A 22732-nucleotide genomic window follows, 5' to 3' on the forward strand; every position below is an offset into this window, starting at 1 on the left:
AACACTGCTGCCACCGAGTAATTAACATATTTTGTTGAATTTTGCACCTTCACCTTATCAAAGTTTGAGGCTTTTCTTGTGAAATTGACATCTTCTAATTTCAGACCCGATGCCATTTTCAAATCACACTCTTGTTCATACAATACAAGATCTTGAAGGTGTTTGATGACGGCCGTTGGTGTAGCTAAGTCCTGTTCGTCTACTGACCAGCTAGGAAGCTCAATAATTTCATTCGAAATCCATCCTTGAATCATGCTCTTATAAATGTGAACAGGGTCAGGAATTATTTCGAAGATTCGTTGGGGACATGTCGGATGATTAATAGGATTGTTGTTGAGAACTGTTGCTTGAGTATGTTGAACAGCAAAGTCGTTCCACAATCGTTTGTTATTGCCTGAAAGGAGATGAAGATTAGCGCTCCAGTCGAATATTTTTTATATAAAAGGCCACACAGAGAATAATCATTTTATTTGCAAATGCTACTGGGACAATCGTATTACGCCCACTGAATGTCTATTAGGAGTAATCTGGGTCGGGTTCCTGAAAATACTCCTATTGACCACGTGATACATAATCAAGGCTGGAAGAAGTCATTTCAAATGACATTTTTATGCGAAAGTTCAGGAAAAAACCAACGCGACCGCCACGCTCCAAGTGTACCTAAAACCACAGAGAACAGACGTCCATCTTCAGCATTCAACTTGTGTAAAATCTCTAACGGTTTCGAAGGTAGTTTGGATATCTAAACCAGGTGCGCTACTGTCGTCATGTTTTTTTGTGGCTGAGTGCGACAGAATTGACAGCGGTTATTCCTCTACCCAGTCAAACTAGTCCGGAACCGATTTGGACTTCCAGCATGAATTCCAGCTCAAATGCGTCAACCGATAGAGTCGGAATCGGTTGTTTTCTTTGAGCCACGATTCCACGCAGAATCCAACCGGTTCCGGAATCGATTTGACGGATAGTTGGGATAGGTTGGTGTGGCGGCACTAGTGTTTTTAGTATATTAATTCAAATGTTTACACACGTTTTTTAAATATTTTTGTTCGATCATGGATGTCTGTTCTCTGTGCTAAAGCTGTTATGCATGTAAATGGACGAGAGAAAAGCAAAAACGTTCGTGCTGCTGAGCGTGCCTGTTACATGTTCGTGAAGATTCGGTTCTTCGACTTGCTGCCGTAGTTGGGTTTCGTTCGCTAGCTGTTGCGAATGTATGTGAATGGCCCGTGTGTTTAACTTTCATCATCCGTTGCGTTGGAACTGTTGCAAAATAAATTTCATAACAGCGGTTCAAAATGAATGTAGTGAACGACATTCATGGCTTATGTTTGCAAGATTGGAATGTGCGGCAGTCCTTTTTTCGCTTGCTATAGGAAAGGACTGCAAGCAAAATATTAGCGGTCACATAGTATCGTTGAAGGGAAAGTTGTTGGCCATTGAAAATCTATAGTTTTGTATATTTACAATGCGCTGATTCGTCAAAATGGAAATATTTTCAACCTTTTAGTAATGAGTTTTAGATTGAAGGGGAGATTGTTGGTCGATGAAAATCAATAGTTTTGTACATTTCCAAGGAGCAGGGGGGTCCGCCGATGCGTCAAAGTGGAAATGTTTTCCAGTTTTCAGTAATGAGTTTTATATTGAAGGGGAAATTGTTGACCGTTGAAAATCAATAGTTTTGACATTTACAATGCGCAGGGGGGTCCGCTGATGTGTCAAAATGGAAATGTTTTCAACTTTTTGGTAATGAGTTTAAGATTGAAAGGGAAATTGTGGGCCGTTGAAAGTCAATAGTTTTGTACATTTCCAATGCGCAGGTGAGTCCGCCGATGCGTGAAAATGGAAATGTTTTCAGCTTTTTGGTAATGAGTTTTATATTGAAGGGGAAGTTGCCCGTTGAAAATCAATAGCTTTGTACATTTCCAATGCGCAGGGGGGTCCGCCGATGCGTCAAAATGAAAATGTTTTCAAGTTTTCAGTAATGAGTTTTATATTGAAGGGGAAATTGTTGACCATTGAAAATCAATAGTTTTGACATTTACAATGCGCAGGGGGGTCCGCTGGTGCGTCAAAATGGAAATGTTTTCAACTTTTTGGTAATGAGTTTTAGATTAAAGGGGAAATTGTTGGCCGTTCAAAATCAATAGTTTTGGACATTTACAATGCACACGGGCAACCGCCAATGTGACATAATGGAATCTTTTTTATGCAATAGTAGCATAATCCGGTTACAGAATGATGGTATCCGAAGACAAAATTTTCGTTATTTTTCTCCTTTAATCAGGAAAATAAATTGTTTCATTAATAATTTTGTGCCAATACATAAGAAACAATTAAACGAACAGAAATATTTCCATAGTGGAAATCTCAAAAGGAAATGTTTTCGATCATTTTTACCGCTACCTTGCAGTATTTTAGTCGCATAATAGCGAAAACTCAGTTTGTTTACATTAGCGATTTAAGCCAGTGATGCCACAATTAAATCGTACCGGGAGTTGAAAAATCTTTTCTATCTGTACTCTTCTATCGAAAAAAAGGACCAGATTCTGTACCCAAACAATAACTGGAATTCCGCAAGAACCCAGTAAACTAAAAGGCGGCGCCGTAACTTGCAGTTCACTGTAAAAGTAGTGTGGGAAACCAGTTAGAATTCCGGATGAGTTTGATTGGGTAATGTCAATATTAGCTCCAGCTCAAATTCTCACTGACACTTTGTTTGCCAACCAAAGGTGGCCAACAGAGTGGCGGCAAGAAGCTGAGATGGGGTTGGAAATATCAATAAGATGCGAGAAACCGGCTTGCAGGAATTCAAATGGAGTACGTCAGAGTAAACGTATGCACTCTGAGAAGATTCGCTCAGCTTTTATTGGACATCATCCCTTTGATTTGCTGGAAGCATGTTTCTCGCATATTGCATTATAATGTCAGCTTCAGTTCAAGCTCAATAAGTACCAGCTCCACTTCAGATTCTTGCCATCACTGCTGCCTAACTCAACTGTTTACTGGGATACATCACAGGGTTAAATTATTTTACCTTGCTGTCATGTAAAAAATCTGTACCAATCTATAATTTTTAAAAAAATGTGTTATCTGTACCCTAATAAAAAAAATTATACACAAACTTTAACCCATATAGTCCAACGATTCATATTGTATGGATGATACCCTGAACAGGTCGTTAGGCTCTTGGATCATTAGATGTTTATTAGGGATACCCAGGGTGGCGATTCCTGGAAAAAACCTGGAAAATCAGGGAATTCTATTTGACCTGGAAAAACCTGGAATTTTCAGGGAATTTGTATTCAAATCAGGGAGAAATTTCGACCTAGTGTTAATTTTTTTTTAAATACCACTGGAAAATATTGGCTCCAATATTAGGTTGAACGCACTTACTCCCCTCAACACATTTTATACAAGGGAGAATAACAATATTCGATCCATCTCATAATTACAACTTTTCACAACAATGGTTATATGGGTCATCCCCCGTGAGATTTACAACCAAAATTTGAATTCCTTCCAATTTTTTTCTTGCATTCTTTAGCTAAAAATAATTAACACGTATTTTTTGTTTCGGCTGAATATGATACTTTTTTCAAGTTATTAGATTTGTAACTTTTGAAGTTTATAAAATCGAACATTTTTCAATCACTGATAACTGCATGGAAAAAAATATTATTTACAAAAAGTAGTTTTTGCATGAGCTTTCCGAAAAAACATAAAAAATATTTTTTGTTATATAGCTTATGAAATCTGCAATTATTATAAACAAATTAATTTTTAAAGTTGGGCCAATTTTAAATATTAAGAATCATGTTTAATCTTTTTTTTGTGAAAAAATATGGAGTGGATATCAAAATACAATGCGAGATATTACAGTTATAAACTGAAAACAAGCCAATTTTACACTAAACAACCAGTGACAGACCTGTTATAATTGTATTATCTCGTGAAGTACTTGGAGATCCATTCTGTAATTTTTACCTAATCTTCGCAATATAATTATAAATGATTTCAAAAAATAATAAAATGTTTTTGGTTTAACTTAAAAAAAATTTGCTTCTAGTATTTGCAGAATACATAAGTTACATAGCAAAAACAAATATGCATTGCAAAAACAATTTCGGTGAGCTCATGCGAAAAGGAAACTTAATAAATTATTTAATATTTTTTCTACAAACTGAATAGTTTCTGAGTAGAAGATTCATTGATTCCAGCGGATACTGAGTAGGTGTAATTGCCTACGGGTCCGCTACCCCCCTTTTGGTCTTTCATACAGTGGTATGCTGAATGCAGAAATGTAACGAAATTTGAGCGTACTGTTAACCCTTTCATGCCCAACTTTTTTCTAGTGCATGTAGGGTTTCAAAACTATTTTTTCTTTAAAACGGTGGGGTCAAGAAACTCCAAAAACCATTTTTCATAAAGGTAGGTGCTTTCCTTGCAGTGCTAGAAGCTGCTCAATTTTTACCTTCTAATGCTCACTGCAATTCTCCTAGAATATTTACAATAGTACAACTGCGTGGAGAACGTAGCCAAAAATAGTCCAAATTGATAAGTTTTATTAGTTTTCACTAATATTGCTACATAAAGAAGTTATATGAAAAATTCATTTTCCGTCGTCAACGTAAACGGTCCCTGGCAGCACTGCTCCATCGGAGTTCAATCAGACTAATTGCAATAACTTCATTTCTAGAGCTGATCCGTGTAACCGTTAACACTCATATGAAAGCCAATAGTCACATTTATTAGCCTTACTTGTTTTTGTGAACAAATCTTGCCCCCATCAAAAGTTAAAGCTGTTTAAAAACGTTGTTGTCCACAAACAACATGCGCATTAATGGGTTAAGTGGAGCCGCATGCAGAGCAAGACTCGAGCTAGGATGGTGGCTACCAACATACATACATACAAATTGAATAGTTTCTATGTTATCAATGATTGAAAAATGTTCAATTCAATAAAATTCAAAATTTTACAAACTCATAAATTGAAAAAAATAATCATATTCAACAAAAACAAAACATAGTGTGAACAATTTTCAGCTAAAGATTGCAAAAAAACTACAAGGGGCAGCCCTATTGGGTTGCACGAACTGTAGACGTAGGACTATACTACTTAATGTAAAATATTTATTTTCTTAGTACTTAGTGTGTGGGAAAAAACACCCGAACCGGTGAAGAAAAATCAAATTTTAGACAATATAATCACATCTCATGTATAGACCAAGCTTTCTAGTTGCTCTCAAACAGATCCTTAAAGTTCAAACACCCATGGATAACCCCAAGTTTGTAGATGTGTTTCGATGCCACAGGATTGTAAAATGGTTAATATTACGTCATGAACATTCAATTCTTCCGTGACAATTTTTTTTTCTGCAAAATGCCCTGTGTGTATGCAAAGCCCCACCCCAAGGTTTAGGGGTTTGACGGTATTGCAAACATCATCAAGCATCAATTGCTTTAAGATGGGTACTGCTTTACGCCTCGATAGTGGTGCATCGAGGAGACCAAGAGGGCTTATGCGCCTTTTTTATGTTATATGTCTTTTCATACTCCGCACCAGCGCATACCAACGCTAAACCACTGGTCTATGGGCGGTGGCGTGGCCGACTGGCGTATCGACGTACATTGACTTTTGCTGTGTGCCATGTTTGCAAATATTGTTCTATTGGTGGTATTCGTGGACGGGGCTCACGGAGGGAGTCATTGTGTGTCCATTTATCAGTCGACTTCGTCATCGTGCATATACCAATTAAATTAATTTAATAATTAAATTAATTTAATAAAGTAGAATAAGTAGAAACCTATTAGTTGTAGCTTTGTGATAATCGTTGTTTTTCGTACTAGTGTACAACTGTTATGTGCTAGTCGTATGTGTATCTATGTATGTATTCGTCTGAGTATTTGTGACAGTTGGGTCAGGGAATGGATGCAGAACTGACTATATGATAGAATAGTGGCTAATACTTCTGGTGATCAATCTGAGCATTTAGTTCTATTCATTGGGGAAAGTCGGGCTGGATAAATTAGGGTAAAATAAATTTACCGACGCACGTGAGTCATCCATTCCCGGCCAGCATAGCATGATGAAAGTCTAACAGTATGCAATTGTCGGTAATGATAAATATACAACATTTGCTGCATTTAGACGAGTTTGATTGCATGTTACATGTGTTTTTCTATTTTACTTCATTGGTCTGTTTCTTCTGTGCATCTATTAGTTTGCTTTTCCATTATTTATGTATACCAAAATAGTATTGTTCAATTTATACACTTCTAGTCAAGCTCTTTGCATCTTTTTTCTTTATTCAGCATGTTATGATTCCTTTTATTAGTATATCTCTGCTATACGCTATCTATACTCATATAGGTACAAACGCTCGTGGCCTTCACGATAACACAAAACTGGCCATAAACGCGACCATGCAATTGCAATAATCCACATATACTTACGCCCGCGATTTCGCCTACATGAAAACACCCCGGTAATTAAGTAAACGTGGCATCTTTAAACTTCCATACGCGGTCTCAAACATTAACCCACCACTCGCGCGATCATGAAACGGTCACGTCCGAAAGTTTTACCAGCCTGGACTAATGCCTTTAGTTGAACCAATCAAAAAGTGACACTCATATTCACTAAACAACACGTTACATGGTGACATGACCTAGAACTCAAGTGATATGGGGAAACGGACTACTATCTGTATCATACACTAAAAATTAAGCTTCAGATTCACGGTTCGCGCGCGATCAAACAAAAATACACAATCCGTCATTATAAAATCGAAGTTATACACGTGACAAACGCGTTAATATACAAATGCTTGAGCCCTTCGCTATCATCCCCGGCAGCTACATCGGCGATCTAGTAAACATGATCGCATCCCAGTGATAAAGTGAATGTCTCAGTTCCTATAAATTTTCAAACGCGGTCTCAAGCGTGAACCTAAAAACTCCCGCACTCGCACGATCATGAATCGGTCACTTCCGGATGTTTCTATCCTTATATCAGGGGTGGAATCACGTAAGGTGATTATCACCAGGTGATTATCACTTTTGAATATTTGATATCACGTAAGGTGACAATCACCACAATTTATCACCACTACGGTAGGGCTAACATCACATTAATATTTTGGAATTATGTAAGGTGATAATCACCTTGTTGTGATCACTTTTCTGTCAAATCATAGGTGACAACGAATAACTTATCACTTTTCGTATAAATCGAAATATATACACTAGTGATTTGTGGATTATTCGCGCAAATTTTTACAAAATGCGAAAATAAGGAGAATGGAAACTCAAGAGTGTCGTCGAATATGTAGTAACTGTCTAAAATGTAGTTACAGACAGAACGAATATTACTCAATTATGTTATTACATATATATGTCACTTTATCATACTACACTACGCGCAGTGTTAAACAATTGCACTCGAACTTAAGTCTCCTTTTTTAAAGGTGAGTGAGTTTTCTTTCGGTCGGTGTGGGGGTTGTTGGAGCAAAATCATGGTTGTGATTACATGGAGGTGAAGCAACCGATGAAGGCTCGACTTTGTTCAAGCTGGGCTATTTGGTATATAGAAGTTTTACTGTCTCTTCGGAATACGAAAATTAAATCGGCCAACTGATACTAAATTGTAGGAAGAACGCTTTCACCACCCAAAGCTCACAACTATTACTTGGAGACGTGTTTGTCGGCATTGGACAATATATGTTATACAGCTCCAAGGATATTAACACGAGCTTTAGGCCACTAAAGAGATTCTTATGTCACATTAAGACATTACGGAAGGAATCAATAATAAGAATCGTAAATCTTCGCTATGACAGAATAGCAACCGAAGAATAGGTTCTCTTGGTTATACGGTTCCAGAACTGGTGGCTAACAACTAGGCAGCAACCCAAACTACCGACACAGTTTACCGATCTAACCCTCTCTAAATCAACCGGCCGAAAACAACCCAACAATTAATAGGGTTTTCGATTGATGCCACTGACACCGCGCCAGTGTTTTGCACTGGCACGGTGCCAATGGAACACTCCAATGCAAATCGAGTGCACTCTTGAATGTGTGCGTGTAGTTTGTCGAGCTGTCATTTAACAGCTGATGTTCTGTATTTTTCATCAACTTGTGCTCTTTCGTAGAATATGTTTATTTTATTTATTAGTTGCAAGCAGCAAGAGTTGTTCTCGGCATTAATTGCCGATTATTTGTCAGGTTCAGGCCACGAAACATGGAATTAAGAAGGCAAGCAATATTTGTGCTTCTGTTAGATAGCAGCGAGGATAAGCAATCTCGAACTAAATTCTGCGTTGGTTTAAGTTTTTTTCAGAAACTTGTTGTTTGAGGCAATGCTAAGTTTTTGTGGCTATGTGCGGACCACAACAGTCAACCGTTGGAGCTATATATCACTTGGCCCACTTCCATTGTCGCAGTTGACTGTTATAGTACAAACCGGGAAAAAATCGATTGCTACAGTCGGTGGAAAGCTGACGACGAATTTGCTTCTGAAAACCGAACTAAAATACTGTCTAGACGAGCAGTTCCAATTCGAAAACGTCTTCCACGGGAGAAGCAATATAAAATTAAACTCGTAACGAAGGCTTGAAGCAGGTGTTTATTAGGTCATATGCGTTGACATACTTTTTGTTGCAACATCGAGTAGCACAAAGTGTTGTCAACATGCTTTCGTATTAACTTACCCCTTGGTGTGTAACAATCTGCCCTGGGCCTGGGGTAAATTGATCGAAAAATGAAAATTGATGCAAGCATTTCTTGGAAAAGGGGCATTTAGGGCCAGTGTTACGAAATTTCAAAATCAGTTACCTATTTCTGCTTGCATTTACCGAAACCGACATTCAGATTCAACGTCTCCCTCATTCATTCACTTTCCAGCTGACTGAAATTTCATGCAGAATCGAATGCTCGAGTGCAGAGGAAATATAAATTCATTCACCAACCAAAGCATTCATTTGTTATATGGACAGTTTCAAGGCAGAAGTTAGCATCTTCTACATTTTCGAGCATAAGGGAACTGCGTAATCTATATTTGGTGCACTTTTGATCAATAATCCCTCTCAGAGCTAGAATAGAAATAAAATTCACTTTGCTTCTGAAACCGAACATGTCCGTACCTGAAAGCGCTGTGTCGGCCGAACGAATGACGATTAAAACGAACCAAAAATTTCATTCATCGCTGCGGGCGTGAATTGAATTTTGTTTTCTTTCAAGTTCAGGCAACGATGTCAATTTTTTTAAGTTCTGTTTAGGGCCGATTTCTTCACCCTCGCTTAGCGCTTAAGCTAAGCTCAGACGTACTGGTGAACCTGGTTTAAAAGTAAGGTGAGGGTGAAGAAATCGGCCCTTAGGACCCTCCGGAAGTCGCGCAAATGGCTCGCTGAACGAGCAGCCGCTGGTGTGCTAAGATGATTTCGCTAGATTTTCAGACCAGCAAGCACTCTGTGCACTAGCGCGACTTCCGGAAGGTTAAGCGCTAAGCAAGGGTGAAAAATCCCTGAAACTATAGTAAAAGTCAAAATGTAAAGTGAATTCAAAAAACTACTGATTTCACTACAAAGCAAGAATAAGAACCTTAGCTCTATTGATTTTCAGCAATCTTGCAAAACCGTTGGAACTTGAGAAGATTACCTAGATTAAGTAAATATTATATTTGTACATTTGAAAATTTTATTTCGGAATTCATGGGTTTTTGGACAATGTAAAATATATATTTCAATGATTTAATCTACTAATGGAAGCTAGCCAGAATTTAATCTACTGAGCAAAACTACTCAGAACTTGTTCACTAATCGAAATTGTCAAAAAACCTAACAATACCTTTCATTTGACCTATAACCAATGAAAATCGGTTCAGCGGTTTAAAAGTTATGAATTTTTAAAAAAATCAACTTTTGAAAAATCACGATTTTTTAACCAGTTTAACGTGGAAATGGACACCCTAATGACGAAATAAAAAATATGTATCTAATATTTTGCGGTATGGATCGATTCGGCCAAATATTCAAATATAGCAGAATTCTGAGAGATCGTATAACTTTTTTCAAGGAATTGCTATATATATATATATATATATATATATATATATATATATATATATATATATATATATATATATATATATATATATATATATATATATATATATATATATATATATATATATATATATATATATATATATATATATATATATATATATATATATATATATATATATATATATATATATATATATATATATATATATATATATATATATATATATATATATATATATATATATATATATATATATATATATATATATATATATATATATATATATATATATATATATATATATATATATATATATATATATATATATATATATATATATATATATATATATATATATATATATATATATATATATATATATATATATATATATATTGTTCCGTGGATACTAAGTGGTGTAAAAACGCGTGGACTGTAATTTTATGTTTTTATTGAAAACGCGTGCAAACCGCACGAAGGTTTGTTACTGTCTGATCTTGTTGTTCCTACTCTCCTATCTGCTTCCGCTCGTTGGAGAGTAAACTCTCCCTGACTCCTGTCAAATGAAATAGGGATAAGAATCTTACGTATACACAGAAATAAATGTTATAATGAAAATAGTCCAAAGGGAATTTATATTTGCGTGTAGCGTCTTCCCCCAGGTGGGGCCAAAGCCTCACTACTCCTTGATACCAGCTTGATCCATATTGTCTTCGATTGGTAACACGGCAAACTGGGTTGTTGGTCGCTTGTAAGTGTTACTGTTGGTGCGGATTGTAACCACGCGTATGACTCCGTCTTTCGCTGGATACGTCTCTACTATGCGGCCCAGCCTCCATGTTTTAGGTGGCATATTATCATCCTCTTTCATGATGACCAGCAATCCGTTCTGCAGTTTGGTGAAATCCTTGTACCACTTGCTACGCTTCTGTAGACCGGTAATATATTCGTTTGACCATCTCCGCCAAAAATGCTGCATCCGTTTCTGCACCAACTGGTATCGTGACAAACTATTCTCCTTCAAATCACCATACAGTGGTTCCGCTACCGCCGTCAATTCTCGTCCAACTAGGAAGTGTCCGGGGCTCAGAGCTTCATAATCAAATGGATCATCCGTCAATTGCACAAGAGGCCGCGAATTTAGTATACCTTCTATCTGGATCAGTAATGTGTTCATCTCTTCATATGTCAGGTAGCTTTCGTTCAGCGTTTTGTACAGGTGGGTCTTCATACATTTCACGTTGGCCTCCCAAATTCCTCGATGATGAGGAGCTTTGGGTAAATTAAAACTCCATTTGATTCCTCTCGGCTGGCAGAACTCGTTTACCTTTTCATTTAATATCTGAGACCGCAGTAACTCGAACAGCTCCAATAGCTTTCGATCTGCTCCTCGAAAGTTGCTTCCATTATCAGAGAATAACTCAGATGGGTTTCCACATCGACCAGCAAACCGATGAAGTGCCGCTAAAAATCCATCCGTCGTTAGCGAACTCACCAACTCCAGATGAATGGATTTCGTCACCATACATACGAACAGACACACGTACACCTTTATCTTCGTCTTCATTCGTCCAACCTTTATGAAGAAAGGTCCCGCATAGTCCATACCAGTTCTGACAAAGGGTTGAGCCGCAGTCACTCGGCAGCTCGGAAGGTCGCCCATATACTGCAGTACATCTTTGGGATTGGTTCGAAAGCAACGTACGCATTTCTTCAGGACACGATGAATGGTTCGTTTTGCGTTTACAGGCCAGAACCTTTGTTTTACTACCGCGAGCAATCCGTTTAAACCAACATGAAGATGTTCTAGATGTAGAGCTTCGATCAAGATTTCAGTGAAGTGATTATTTTCCGGTAAAATCATTGGATGCTTCTGGTCTTCTGGTAGATCGGAATTTCGTATGCGACCGCCGACACGTAGCAGCCTTTCGTTCTCGTCATAAATTGGTTTTAAATTTCGCAGTTTTCCCTTGATTGTTACATTCTTCTGGAAGCATTCTATTTCGTTCTTATAAACCTTTCGCTGTACAACAATCTCCATTGCCTTCTGCGCATCGCAATGGTCCTTGACGCCGAGATATCCAGTTCTGCGTTCAGTTTGATTTTGTTTTGCTCGACAATTGTAAATAAAACGGATTATGTACGCAAAAATGCGCTGTAACTTACGGTAACTACTGTGCTTCAGAATCAAATCAAATAGATCAAACTGCGTCTTCGGTACTAACAAACCGATGATTTGCTGAAGAGATGGTTCTTCATTCTCTTCAGACTCCATCAAATCGATTACATCTTCATTGTCTGCAACGGTCGAGAGAGCACTTGGACCGGACCACCATCCTTCACAGTGCATCAGGTCAGCTGGGAACACTCCACGAGATACTAAATCTGCAGGGTTGTGCTGCGTTGAAATATAACGCCATTTATCAGATGAAAACAACTGTCGTATCTTCACAACACGATTTTGTACAAAAACAGGAGTACCTGCTTTCATTTTCTTCAACCACCACAATACAATTTTCGAATCGGACCAAAGCACAACCTTTACGGTTTGTAACGCTAGGGTTTCGCGCACTTTTTCCATAAGCTCAGCTAACAACAATGCAGCACACAATTCAAGTCTCGGAATCGTCATCTCAGCAGGCGTCGCATCCGCTCTGACATCCCGTTGCGTTTCCTTCATGGGAGCGATTCTCGACTTACCGCAAATCAGTCGAACGTTTGCCGTCCCGTCATTTTTAATGTTCCTCAAATATATGCAACATCCGTAAGCCACCTTTGATGCATCTGCGAAACCGTGCAGCTCCATAGCAATAGTGTCGTCAATAGTTATCCGCCGGTTGATCTTCGAAGAATTCAAACTGCAAAGCTCAGATCGAAATCTGTTCCATGTGCGAAGCTGCTCTTGGGGAATTGGATCATTCCAACCTATATTCTGTTGCCATAGCTGCTGCATAATCAACTTGGCTACCACTATTGTTGGCGCCAGCAATCCATGCGGGTCAAACAACCTTGACATTTCGGAGAGTACAGTTCTCTTTGTAGGAATTGCAGAAAAATCACCGACAGGCTTCACGAAGAACATGAAATCGTCTTCAACTGGATCCCAAAGTATTCCAAGTGTCTTGATGACACCGTTGACTTCGCTGTCCTCGAAACTGAGTTGCTTTTCTTGGGCTTCAATTGGAATTCCCTCCAGCAAAGCATCGTCGTTCGCACACCATTTGTGGAGCTTGAATCCGCCTCTTTCTAATAGTGCGATCAAGTCATGCTGTAGTTGTTTCGCTTCTCTCAGTGTGGCAGCACCAGCGAGTACGTCGTCAATATAGAAGCATTTCCTTACAGTCAGGCTTGCAGCTGGAAAGTTCTTCTGTTCATCTATGGCCAGTTGAAGGATTGCGCGGGTCGCCAAATAAGGGGCGGCAGCTGTTCCGTAAGTCACCGTATTTAATTCCAGCTCCCTGATTGGTTCATCCTTGCTCGCTCTCCACAGAATCCGCTGATATTTACGTTGATTTTCGTCTACAATCACTTGCCGGTACATTTTAGGTACGTCGGCAGTGAAAACAAATTTATGCATGCGGAATCTCAATATTATATTGAATAACGAGTCTTGCACAGTTGGTCCGACTTCCATGACATCGTTCAAAGACAAATCGGAACTAGTCTTCGCCGAAGCGTCGAACACCATTCGCAACTTAGTGGTGGAGCTGCCTGGTTTCATTACACAATGGTGCGGAAGGTAGTAGGCGAATCCTGGATTTTTGAGTTCAGCACTCGACACAACTCTGCAGTGACCCAATGACAGGTACTCGTTGATAAACTCCACGTACATTTGTTTGATCTCTGGAAATCTGTCTAGGCGACGTTCTAACGCCACAAATCGCCGCTTCGCTTGTTCCCGAGATTCTCCGAGATCTTCAACGGTTTCTCGAAACGGGAGCTTCACTATGTAGCGGCCATCCTTGGTTCGACTATAAGTTTCTAAAAAGTTCACTTTACATTTATCCTCTTGTGGAAATGACGTGTCACCTCCAAGTTCGTCGATGGTCCAAAACTGCTTCAGTAGTTTAGTCAGCTGCTCATCGGAGGTTGGCGTAGGCTCAACTTGACATACCTTTACAGTACCGATCACTTTGTCGGCCACTGGTCCAGAAACTAGTCAGCCGAGTTGGCTCTCTTGCAGCACTGGTAGATTTGGGGATAATTTGATCTTACCTTATTTCAGCACTTTAAAAAACAACTCTGCACCGACCAGCATATCAATGCGGTCAGGTACATAGAACTTCGGGTCAGCTAACAGTACTGTCTCTGGAATCTGCCAGCTCTCCGGATTGATTTTTATAGCTGGTAATGCACCGGTAACTCGAGGAACAACCAGATAATCTAACGACGATTCGAAACTGGTTGTTCTAGATACTACTTTGGCATTCACTTTATATTTCACTACCGTCTTCATCCCGTTTACACCATCAATCGGGACGTTTGCACTTTCCTTACGTAACCGCAGCAACTCAACCATTCTTGTTGATATAAAATTCGCCATCGCTCCGGAATCAAGTAGCATACGACATTTGTGCGCTTCACCACTACAATCGTAGGCCATCACTAGAGCTGTTGCCAACAATATCTGCTTTGTCTGCGTCGGCTTGAACGGGACAGTGCATTCTGCCGCAGTCAACGGTTGATTGGTGTTCTTCTCTGCGACCTGCACTACAGGTTGTGACTGTTGTGTGGAATCAGTTACAGTGGATTTCTTCTCCTCCGGATGCAGCAATACATGGTGCCTTTTCGTGCATGTCGGGCACGCTTTGCTGTTCTTACAGATTGTCGTTCGGTGTCCTCGTTGCAAGCAACCGAAGCATAATCCCAGTTGCTTTGCCTTGGTGTATCTCTCTTCAACATTCAACTTTTTAAAGATTCCACAGGCTTCAATCGAGTGACCAGTTCCACACAATGGGCATCCATCATGCGCCTTCTGAACTGTCACAGTGTGCCTTTTGGTATTAACTGAAGAAGTCTGGGTTCTAAGGGTTAAAGCTTTGCCTTTCGTTATTGCGACGTTCTGTTCACATCGCTCTAAGACATGAGAGTGTTTACGTAGAAAAGCGGTAGTGTCCTTGAACACTGGTAGTTTTCCATGTTCACAGGATGCCTCCCAGCTTCTTCGTGTGCTTGGATCCAATTTTGACGTCAGTAACGTGATTAGAATGGCCTCAGCCATCTTGTCCATTTTAAGTTTATGAAACTCAAGTGACTCAACACGCTTCGTACAATCGTCGATCAACGTTCGCAACTCTTGCGATGACTCTCTGAACATCGATTTCAAGTTCAGCAACTTCGTTACATGGCTGTGAATAACCATCGGCATGTTTTCGTAGCGATCTATTAAAATCCTCCAAGCCCCTTCGTAATTGTTGTCATTCAATGTCTGTTCATCGATTGCCCCTTTAGCATCTCCGATTAACGCCTTGTTCAAATAATGGAGTTTTGTTGCTAGGGAATCCTGAGTACATCTATCGACAATATCGCAAAATCTCGCCTTGAACTTGTGCCACTGTTCATACCGACCGTCGAAAGTCGGTAACGGTGTTTGCTGCAATAGTAGAGATAGTGGCATTCGGTATGGTATGGAATTTCCTTGCACGCTACTACTTTCAGCTCGTCCGTCCAGCATTAATGTCTCACTCGAAAATTTATTAGTGAGCAATTGTTTCTCCCGTTCCAAAGCAGTCACATCAGCTATAGCCTTCTGTGCCTCTTCGTGGCGCTGAATCATTTCACACAACGATATGCGAACAAACTCATACAGCTCCTCGAAGTCAATAAACTTCGGCTCAAACTCGGCCTTCTTCGTAGGATCCGTGAGGTAAATACGATTCTGGAAACTGTTATACTCGTCGTAGGAAGAATCAACTGTTTTTAAATACAGCTTCAGAGCATGATAACTAAACTTGTTGTGATCCTGATCGGCGACTAAAATAGCGGATCTGATTCTCTCTACTTTCGATTTGGTTGCCTCGCAACACTGGCTTAAGGCCTCCACGTTTTCAGCCATCTTTGCTTCTTTTTGCCGATTCACAGCCTCAATTTTTTGCTCACGCACACTGAGAGGTACACTGTATGGTACTGTAGGCGTATAAAATGGTGTCGTCGGAAACAGCACTTTCTTAACTTTTCCAGAACGCAAAAACATCACACGAAATGAACTTCTTTTTCCTTTTTTCTTCTTGTATCTATTTGTTCAAGAATCTTCCAATGACCTTTCGAATTCAATGCACTGATCGGTCAACACTTTTTTCTGAGACTCGCAAGCCACCGAATTTCAGTATCCCAAACCAAGCACAAAATTTCTTTATCGACAATCGCAACTGTCGAAAATCCTTTTCCGAAGCAATCGGATTCAATTCGCGCTCCTGACCGTCGCAACAGCCGAGAAACACGTCGAATTCTCTTCGTTTCGCGCACGAACGAAGAATCAATGGTTTTTTCATCCACTAATCCGGTACGATTAGGACCAGAATGTTCCGTGGATACTCAGTGGTGTAAAAACGCGTGGACTGTAATTTTATGTTTTTATTGAAAACGCGTGCAAACCGCACGAAGGTTTGTTACTGTCTGATCTTGTTGTTCCTACTCTCCTATCTGCTTCCGCTCGTTGGAGAGTAAACTCTCCCTGACTCCTGTCAAATGAAATAGGGATAAGAATCTTACGTATACACAGAAATAAATGTTATAATGAAAATAGTCCAAAGGGAATTTATATTTGCGTGTAGCATATATATATATATATATATATATATATATATATATATATATATATATATATATATATATATATATATATATATATATATATATATATATATATATATATATATATATATATATATATATATATATATATATATATATATATATATATATATATATATATATATATATATATATATATATATATATATATATATATATATATATATATATATATATATATATATATATATATATATATATATATATATATATATATATATATATATATATATATATATATATATAATTGCGGATTGCAATGGGACAACTCGTTTTTGCCATTTAGGATATGCGAATTTTTATGGGATTATAATTAAAATCTACATTAGAACCGGTCGGAGGATTCCAATTATAATTTTCCATTGGATTAATTGAAAAACGACAAATTGGAAAATAACTATCTAAGGACTGGTAAATAATCATCCAAGGACCTTCTGACACTGGGTTATGATCCCTGAGAAGTTCCCTTATTTGAATGGAAATTTCATAAACTGTTTAAGACAAAATAATTTTGATTTAACTGGGGCTTGTTTCAGAAAATGACCTTGCGGTCACTACCTTGGGGTGTAGTTTGGTTATAGTGCGAATAAAGCTTGTATTTCCTTTATCTGGTTTCCTGACTACAGGTGTATTTGGCTTTTCAGTAAATAAATATCGAAAGTTACTTTTTCATAATGTCCAGACATTTTGACCGTTGGTTTTGACCTTCTTCAGTGGCCGAAACTAACGGTCGAAATTCCTGGGCATTATAAAAAATTCTTTTCGATATTATTTATTGACTGAAAAGCTTCTGTACCAACGATAGTCGTAACACCTGGTTTCCTGACAGTATTGCAAATCGTAAGATAATATTTATCAGAATTATTGCATGTTTAAGCTAGTCTAGTCCAGTGTCATTTGGCAAAGGCTGGCTCTGATGTCACGATTGCTAACATCTTTTCCTCGTCGCCCTCATAATAATGAATTGTAGCTGATCGACAATCGAATCACTTTCACATCAGAAGCAACAGCAAGTCCTCTTCTATTTCAGTTTGCGTGATGATATCGACGAGTTCGGTATGCTATATAATTCTTCCGCTGACACAGTGCTCCGGAGAATGCTACCGCTGCTGTTCGATCGTTCAAATCGCTGAGCTCTTCTATCTCGTTTCGCAGTAAAGCTAAGTTCTCCATTGAGCTTTCGGTTCTTTTCAAGCATTTCCGACTGTGGTCTGTAGTCCAGTTCTTGCTTCAGTGTCAATAGCTAAAATTAGAATGTTGGTACCCATGGGTAAAAGATCATGGGCGAGGGAAAGATTTGGAAACAAAATCCTAACCCGTGACATTATGTTTAGATCTAGAACAGCTTACCTTATTTCCAATCTCTTGACGTGTTTGATATTTCTCCAAAGCACATTTTGATTTCGTTCGTAAGACTTCCTTCCTGCGCGTGGTCGTTTCTGCTGCTGTTGTTCCCTAATCGAATTAGTGATGGTTTGTTGTCGTGGTCATTATGGTGTGTGAATCAGTTGAGAATGAGGTTAGTTATGTTATCGTTATTGGTACAATTCACGTTCTGAATACTGTCACATTCCCCACTGCTGTTGACCATTGCCACCGTTGTTGAATCCAGATCCCTGTTATTGTTTGCATTAAGTTCCTGGGTTGATCGACGTCATGCTAAATGCCGAAGAAGATTACATTTTAGTTTGAAAAAGGAACTCACTTATGGAAAGTACCGCATGCAGTAGTTCTGTTATCTTTTTTTCTCGGAGATCGAGACATTTCTCTCCAACGTAAGGATACGTTTCTGCATAACTGAACTACGTTTCCTTGTACGAATTCTCCATTATATCGACGCCGAACTGCACATTTTCAACGTTGCTGATCTTGTACGGTTTCCTAAGAACCATCCACATGCGGTCAATTACCGGATTGTCATTGATGTCAATGTCAGACCAAAATTCGCTGACACTGTACCACAGCACGGCGTGTCAATACTTTACAAAGATTTCATTGCCCACGGGAACGTGATTCCTCCGGAATTAATCGGCAAACTTTTACCTTCCTGTGTGGCTCAAGTATGTGGTTCTGGGAAAGCAAAAAGATGAAGTATTATTGATCAGAACATTCAGCTGCTCTGAATCCGTAAACAATTGTAAAATCACTAGTTTTGAAATTACAGAGTTTCTCTTCGCTCTTAATCTCGTCGATTGATATGTCCATATCAGTACAAAGTTCCATACTTACATCGAATGGATGCAAAATTTGCCAGCCGGTGAGCACCGCTTCGCAAATATTTGCATTTCGGCATTCACATCACATTCACATGTTTACACGACGGCGCAACCAAAGAATAATATATTTAATATGTAAGTGTAATAAAAAGAATAATTATCATCAAATGAATTACATTTATTATACACAAGTTTTACATGATGTTATTTACATCAGCTGAACTACCATTTTGGATTGTTTTGACGTTTGCGGTTTATTGGTATTGGTGAGTGCACTGGCTCCACCGAGAAAATTTTCAGTGCCAAATCTCTGCCCCGAAATTGCACTGAAATTGCACTTTTTTATCGCAGTTCCTATCAATGGAACATGGTGTCGGTGTTTTGACAACACTTCTGCAAGAAAAGTACAATTTCAGTGCAAGGAACTACACCAGTTCCTTCAATCGAAAACTCTATAAGTGTAATCGCAGATTCATGGATTTGGTTTGTTTTTTCATCATATTGATATTGAATGAAAGTTTTGCCTTTTGTACATTCTTCATCCGTTAAACTACTTCGATAGAAAATAGTAAATTTTGAATTTTGACAGTTGCTAAAAGTAACGCAAACTCATTTCAGCCCACAAACACCCTGGCGAGAATTTTCATTGCTTTTGTTTAAGTTCCAGAAAAAAATCGCTTGACAAAATTCAAACTGTGGTGGTTCAATGAATCTGATCAACGTATTCTAAGCCATATCCTTCCTGTGAAGCTTCGACTCGATCGTCCGGGAGCAACATGTTGGTAACGTGGGTAAACTGCGAAAGGATTTCCTAGATCACCCGATGATGTGTCTGCACAAACTGTTGCTTATCATCCAGATGCCGTACTACACATGCGGCTGGAGTTGTACTGTACTTACAGAAAGTGAGAAAGGATAAACAGGGTGCAAAGGTTCAGCATGTGCTCGGCCTGTCTTCTTCCTAGAGTTGGGGGAGACCGGTGGTTGTTACTGGTTGAATGAACTGTAATTCCAGTGCACTGAAATGCTGCTGGTGAAATTACACCACATTTGCGAGTTAATCTTGCGGCCTATTCAGCTGGTCGATACCTTTGATAAGGACGATAAATTCGGGATATGTAAGTAAACGAATCTTTGCTATCCCTCGTTTCTATGGGCATTAAAACCCAACAAACAAGTTTGCTGAATATTGGCTTGAAGTGTTCTTGTTCAGCTTATACCCTTGGATCAAAGGCTTGTTCAGCTTTCGTTGTTTGTTGGGAATGAATCGCGTTTATGATCGAAAGTTGCAAAAACGGGGAAGCCACATCTTACAATATACATTAACTCATTTCAGACCTTACTGTCGCTGTTGCTGACCACGATTTTCAGCCTATAGGGCTATCTGAACTATGATTTCATCGCCAACGTGCTGCGGCAAATGCGGCGGCCGCCAAAATGAAAAAGTCTGAGAAGGAGAGCAAGCATAAAAGTGGCCACCTTGAGACCGATAATAATGCAATTCAGTCGCCACCGGCCTAAACGAAACGGCCTGCAAGAAGATCCAGATCATAGAGGAGTATCTGTATAAATTTTAAGTTATTCTTTTGTCTATTGTCAATAGCCCTCCACGTAGAAAAACGAGAAAAACCAACAGATTCTAGTAACGCAAAACTAGAAGTATTAATTTCTAGAAATGCTTTTCTCTCACGGGTCGTCGTTGTCATAATAGGTAAATTTCTAATTGCACTCGTATAGTTGCCAATAGATTGTGCCAAGAATTATTGCTTCAGGGTATTGCTCAAGCTTAAATTCTTTGGTTCGTTCTGACATTCCCCCGGATCTACACCAAGCCGCTACTCAAGTACAAGCTCCATCAATCAGTGTTTCTGCTGAAACCACAACATAGTTGGTGTTAGAAATTGATTCGGAACACTGCAACAACCAATTCCGACTAGGAATTGCTGTTACATTTGAACCGGAATGTTGAAAAAATGACCAGAATTTCAAATTGAGTTAGGGATGGTTTTGGCTGGGAAGTTAATGTTGTTGAGTTACGTGGTATGTATCATCTTTTATTACACAGGGTCCACGGTGTTGCATATTACATAACATATTCGAATTTTAATGTGTACAGATACTCGCTACTGGCGATTGTTTTGCATTTGACGCAAGAACAACTAGACGAGACTTTATTCATCTCATTAGTCAGGATGTCACACTATTTCGTTGATAATTCGATTTAGAGTGACTGGATTGCTCTTAAATAGACATCATCGTCTTTGCTTCGTTCCCAAGAAGCAGCACAGTTAAAATTTTCCTGGAAAATGCAAAATGCTCGCGTTTGAGAGAAGCGAAAAGTCCAGTAGAACGTACCGTTATTCATTCTACTATTTGAACTAATGCGTTGAACAGAGATGGCAGACACTGCTCTAACTAATGGTGTTCAAATGGGCGGGATGATGAGAGGAGCTAAGATGAATTAGGGTGCAGTAACCCTACAAAAACTCCCAGCAAATAAGCAGAAAAAGTATATTAATCGAAAGAGCCACAATTTAAAAGTCTTCGGTTAACTAAAATGTCACAATCATAACGTGTGTACGGACCTTCAAAAACAGCACCGCTTTTGAGACCAATTTAAAATTCTTTATTCGTCGAATTGTTTATTTATTGATTTTTAATTTAATGAGGTATAATCAATTAAAATTTGCACTGAATAATGGTTGAACTGGCATGATAACTTTTTTTATTGTATTTTGCTGCATATGAACTATCAAATAAAAACTAGTACACTTTGAATGTGGCATTCTTTTCATGCAACTATAATCAAATCCACAGGCTTGTAATTTAAGAGAGACTTGTTTTCCGAAAAAGATTTCAGCAATACATACGAGATACAATATTTGAATTTTAATTTTTTCGGATGGTGACGTTTCGTTAAACAAACGATCTTTTGTTTTCTAGAATTCTCGTCAGTGTCGGATTCTGGCCACGATGCATTTTTCAGGATTTTTCATACAACTGCTGCTGCTGGCGTGTATTTGGGAATACGTGAACAAAAGAACAACTTAAGGGGAGGATCTTGGACATTTTTCACAGAAATCGAATACCACTTGAACCTGCATCAGAGTGTTGGTAGCTTGTTGGGTTTTCAATAGTATTATACGTGCCAATCAAGTGCAGCTTTTCGTGATGCTCCTTTGATCAAGTTCATGTACTGCAAGGTGTGAACCGAATCGCTTCGTTCAAACCAATACCGAGCCCGATTCAGAATGTCATAGGTGTCCAACATACTGAAATCGAATGGTTTGTCCTTCAGTTTATTCTTTGAAATGGAATCGCTGGGACGGACGATGAGGGCCACATGCAGGAACGAAAGGAAGTACATCAGCAAACGGGCACTTTCGGCAATTACAACGGCCAGACGACGGGAAATTTCTTCTACCTTGATGAACCGCTCCTGAAGAGCATCCTTAAGCACAACGCTGACCAAGTCATCTCCTTTGGTAGCACAACCAACGGCGCTGATTTCATCGTTTTCAGCAAAACAAATTCCAACAGAACACCGGAGTTAAACTTACGTATCGTACGATATCACACACAGCCCAAACATACATCTACATTGAAATGCTCCACCAGTGCTCGTCCATTATCAC

At 38.9% G+C, this 22732-nt stretch overlaps 2 protein-coding genes across 2 annotated transcripts in view; both read right to left on the reverse strand.

Moving 5' to 3' along the window:
- Positions 1–261: 261 nt before the first annotated feature.
- Positions 262–22732, reverse strand: part of LOC131678033 (tryptophan--tRNA ligase, cytoplasmic) — a 205320-nt gene continuing 182849 nt past the window's right edge. The window contains exon 4 of the transcript XR_009303555.1: positions 262–394. The gene's annotated coding sequence lies outside the window, so the exon portion shown is untranslated. The remainder of the gene's footprint in view (positions 395–22732) is intronic.
- On the reverse strand, positions 10748–13900 carry LOC131696328 (uncharacterized). Its single transcript, XM_058984873.1, has one exon. It carries the CDS (start codon positions 13898–13900, stop codon positions 10748–10750), a length of 3153 nt encoding a protein of 1050 aa, XP_058840856.1.

The sequence above is a fragment of the Topomyia yanbarensis genome, chromosome 1, assembly GCF_030247195.1.
Source record: "Topomyia yanbarensis strain Yona2022 chromosome 1, ASM3024719v1, whole genome shotgun sequence".
In the NCBI taxonomy this organism is placed as follows: Eukaryota; Metazoa; Arthropoda; class Insecta; order Diptera; family Culicidae; genus Topomyia; species Topomyia yanbarensis.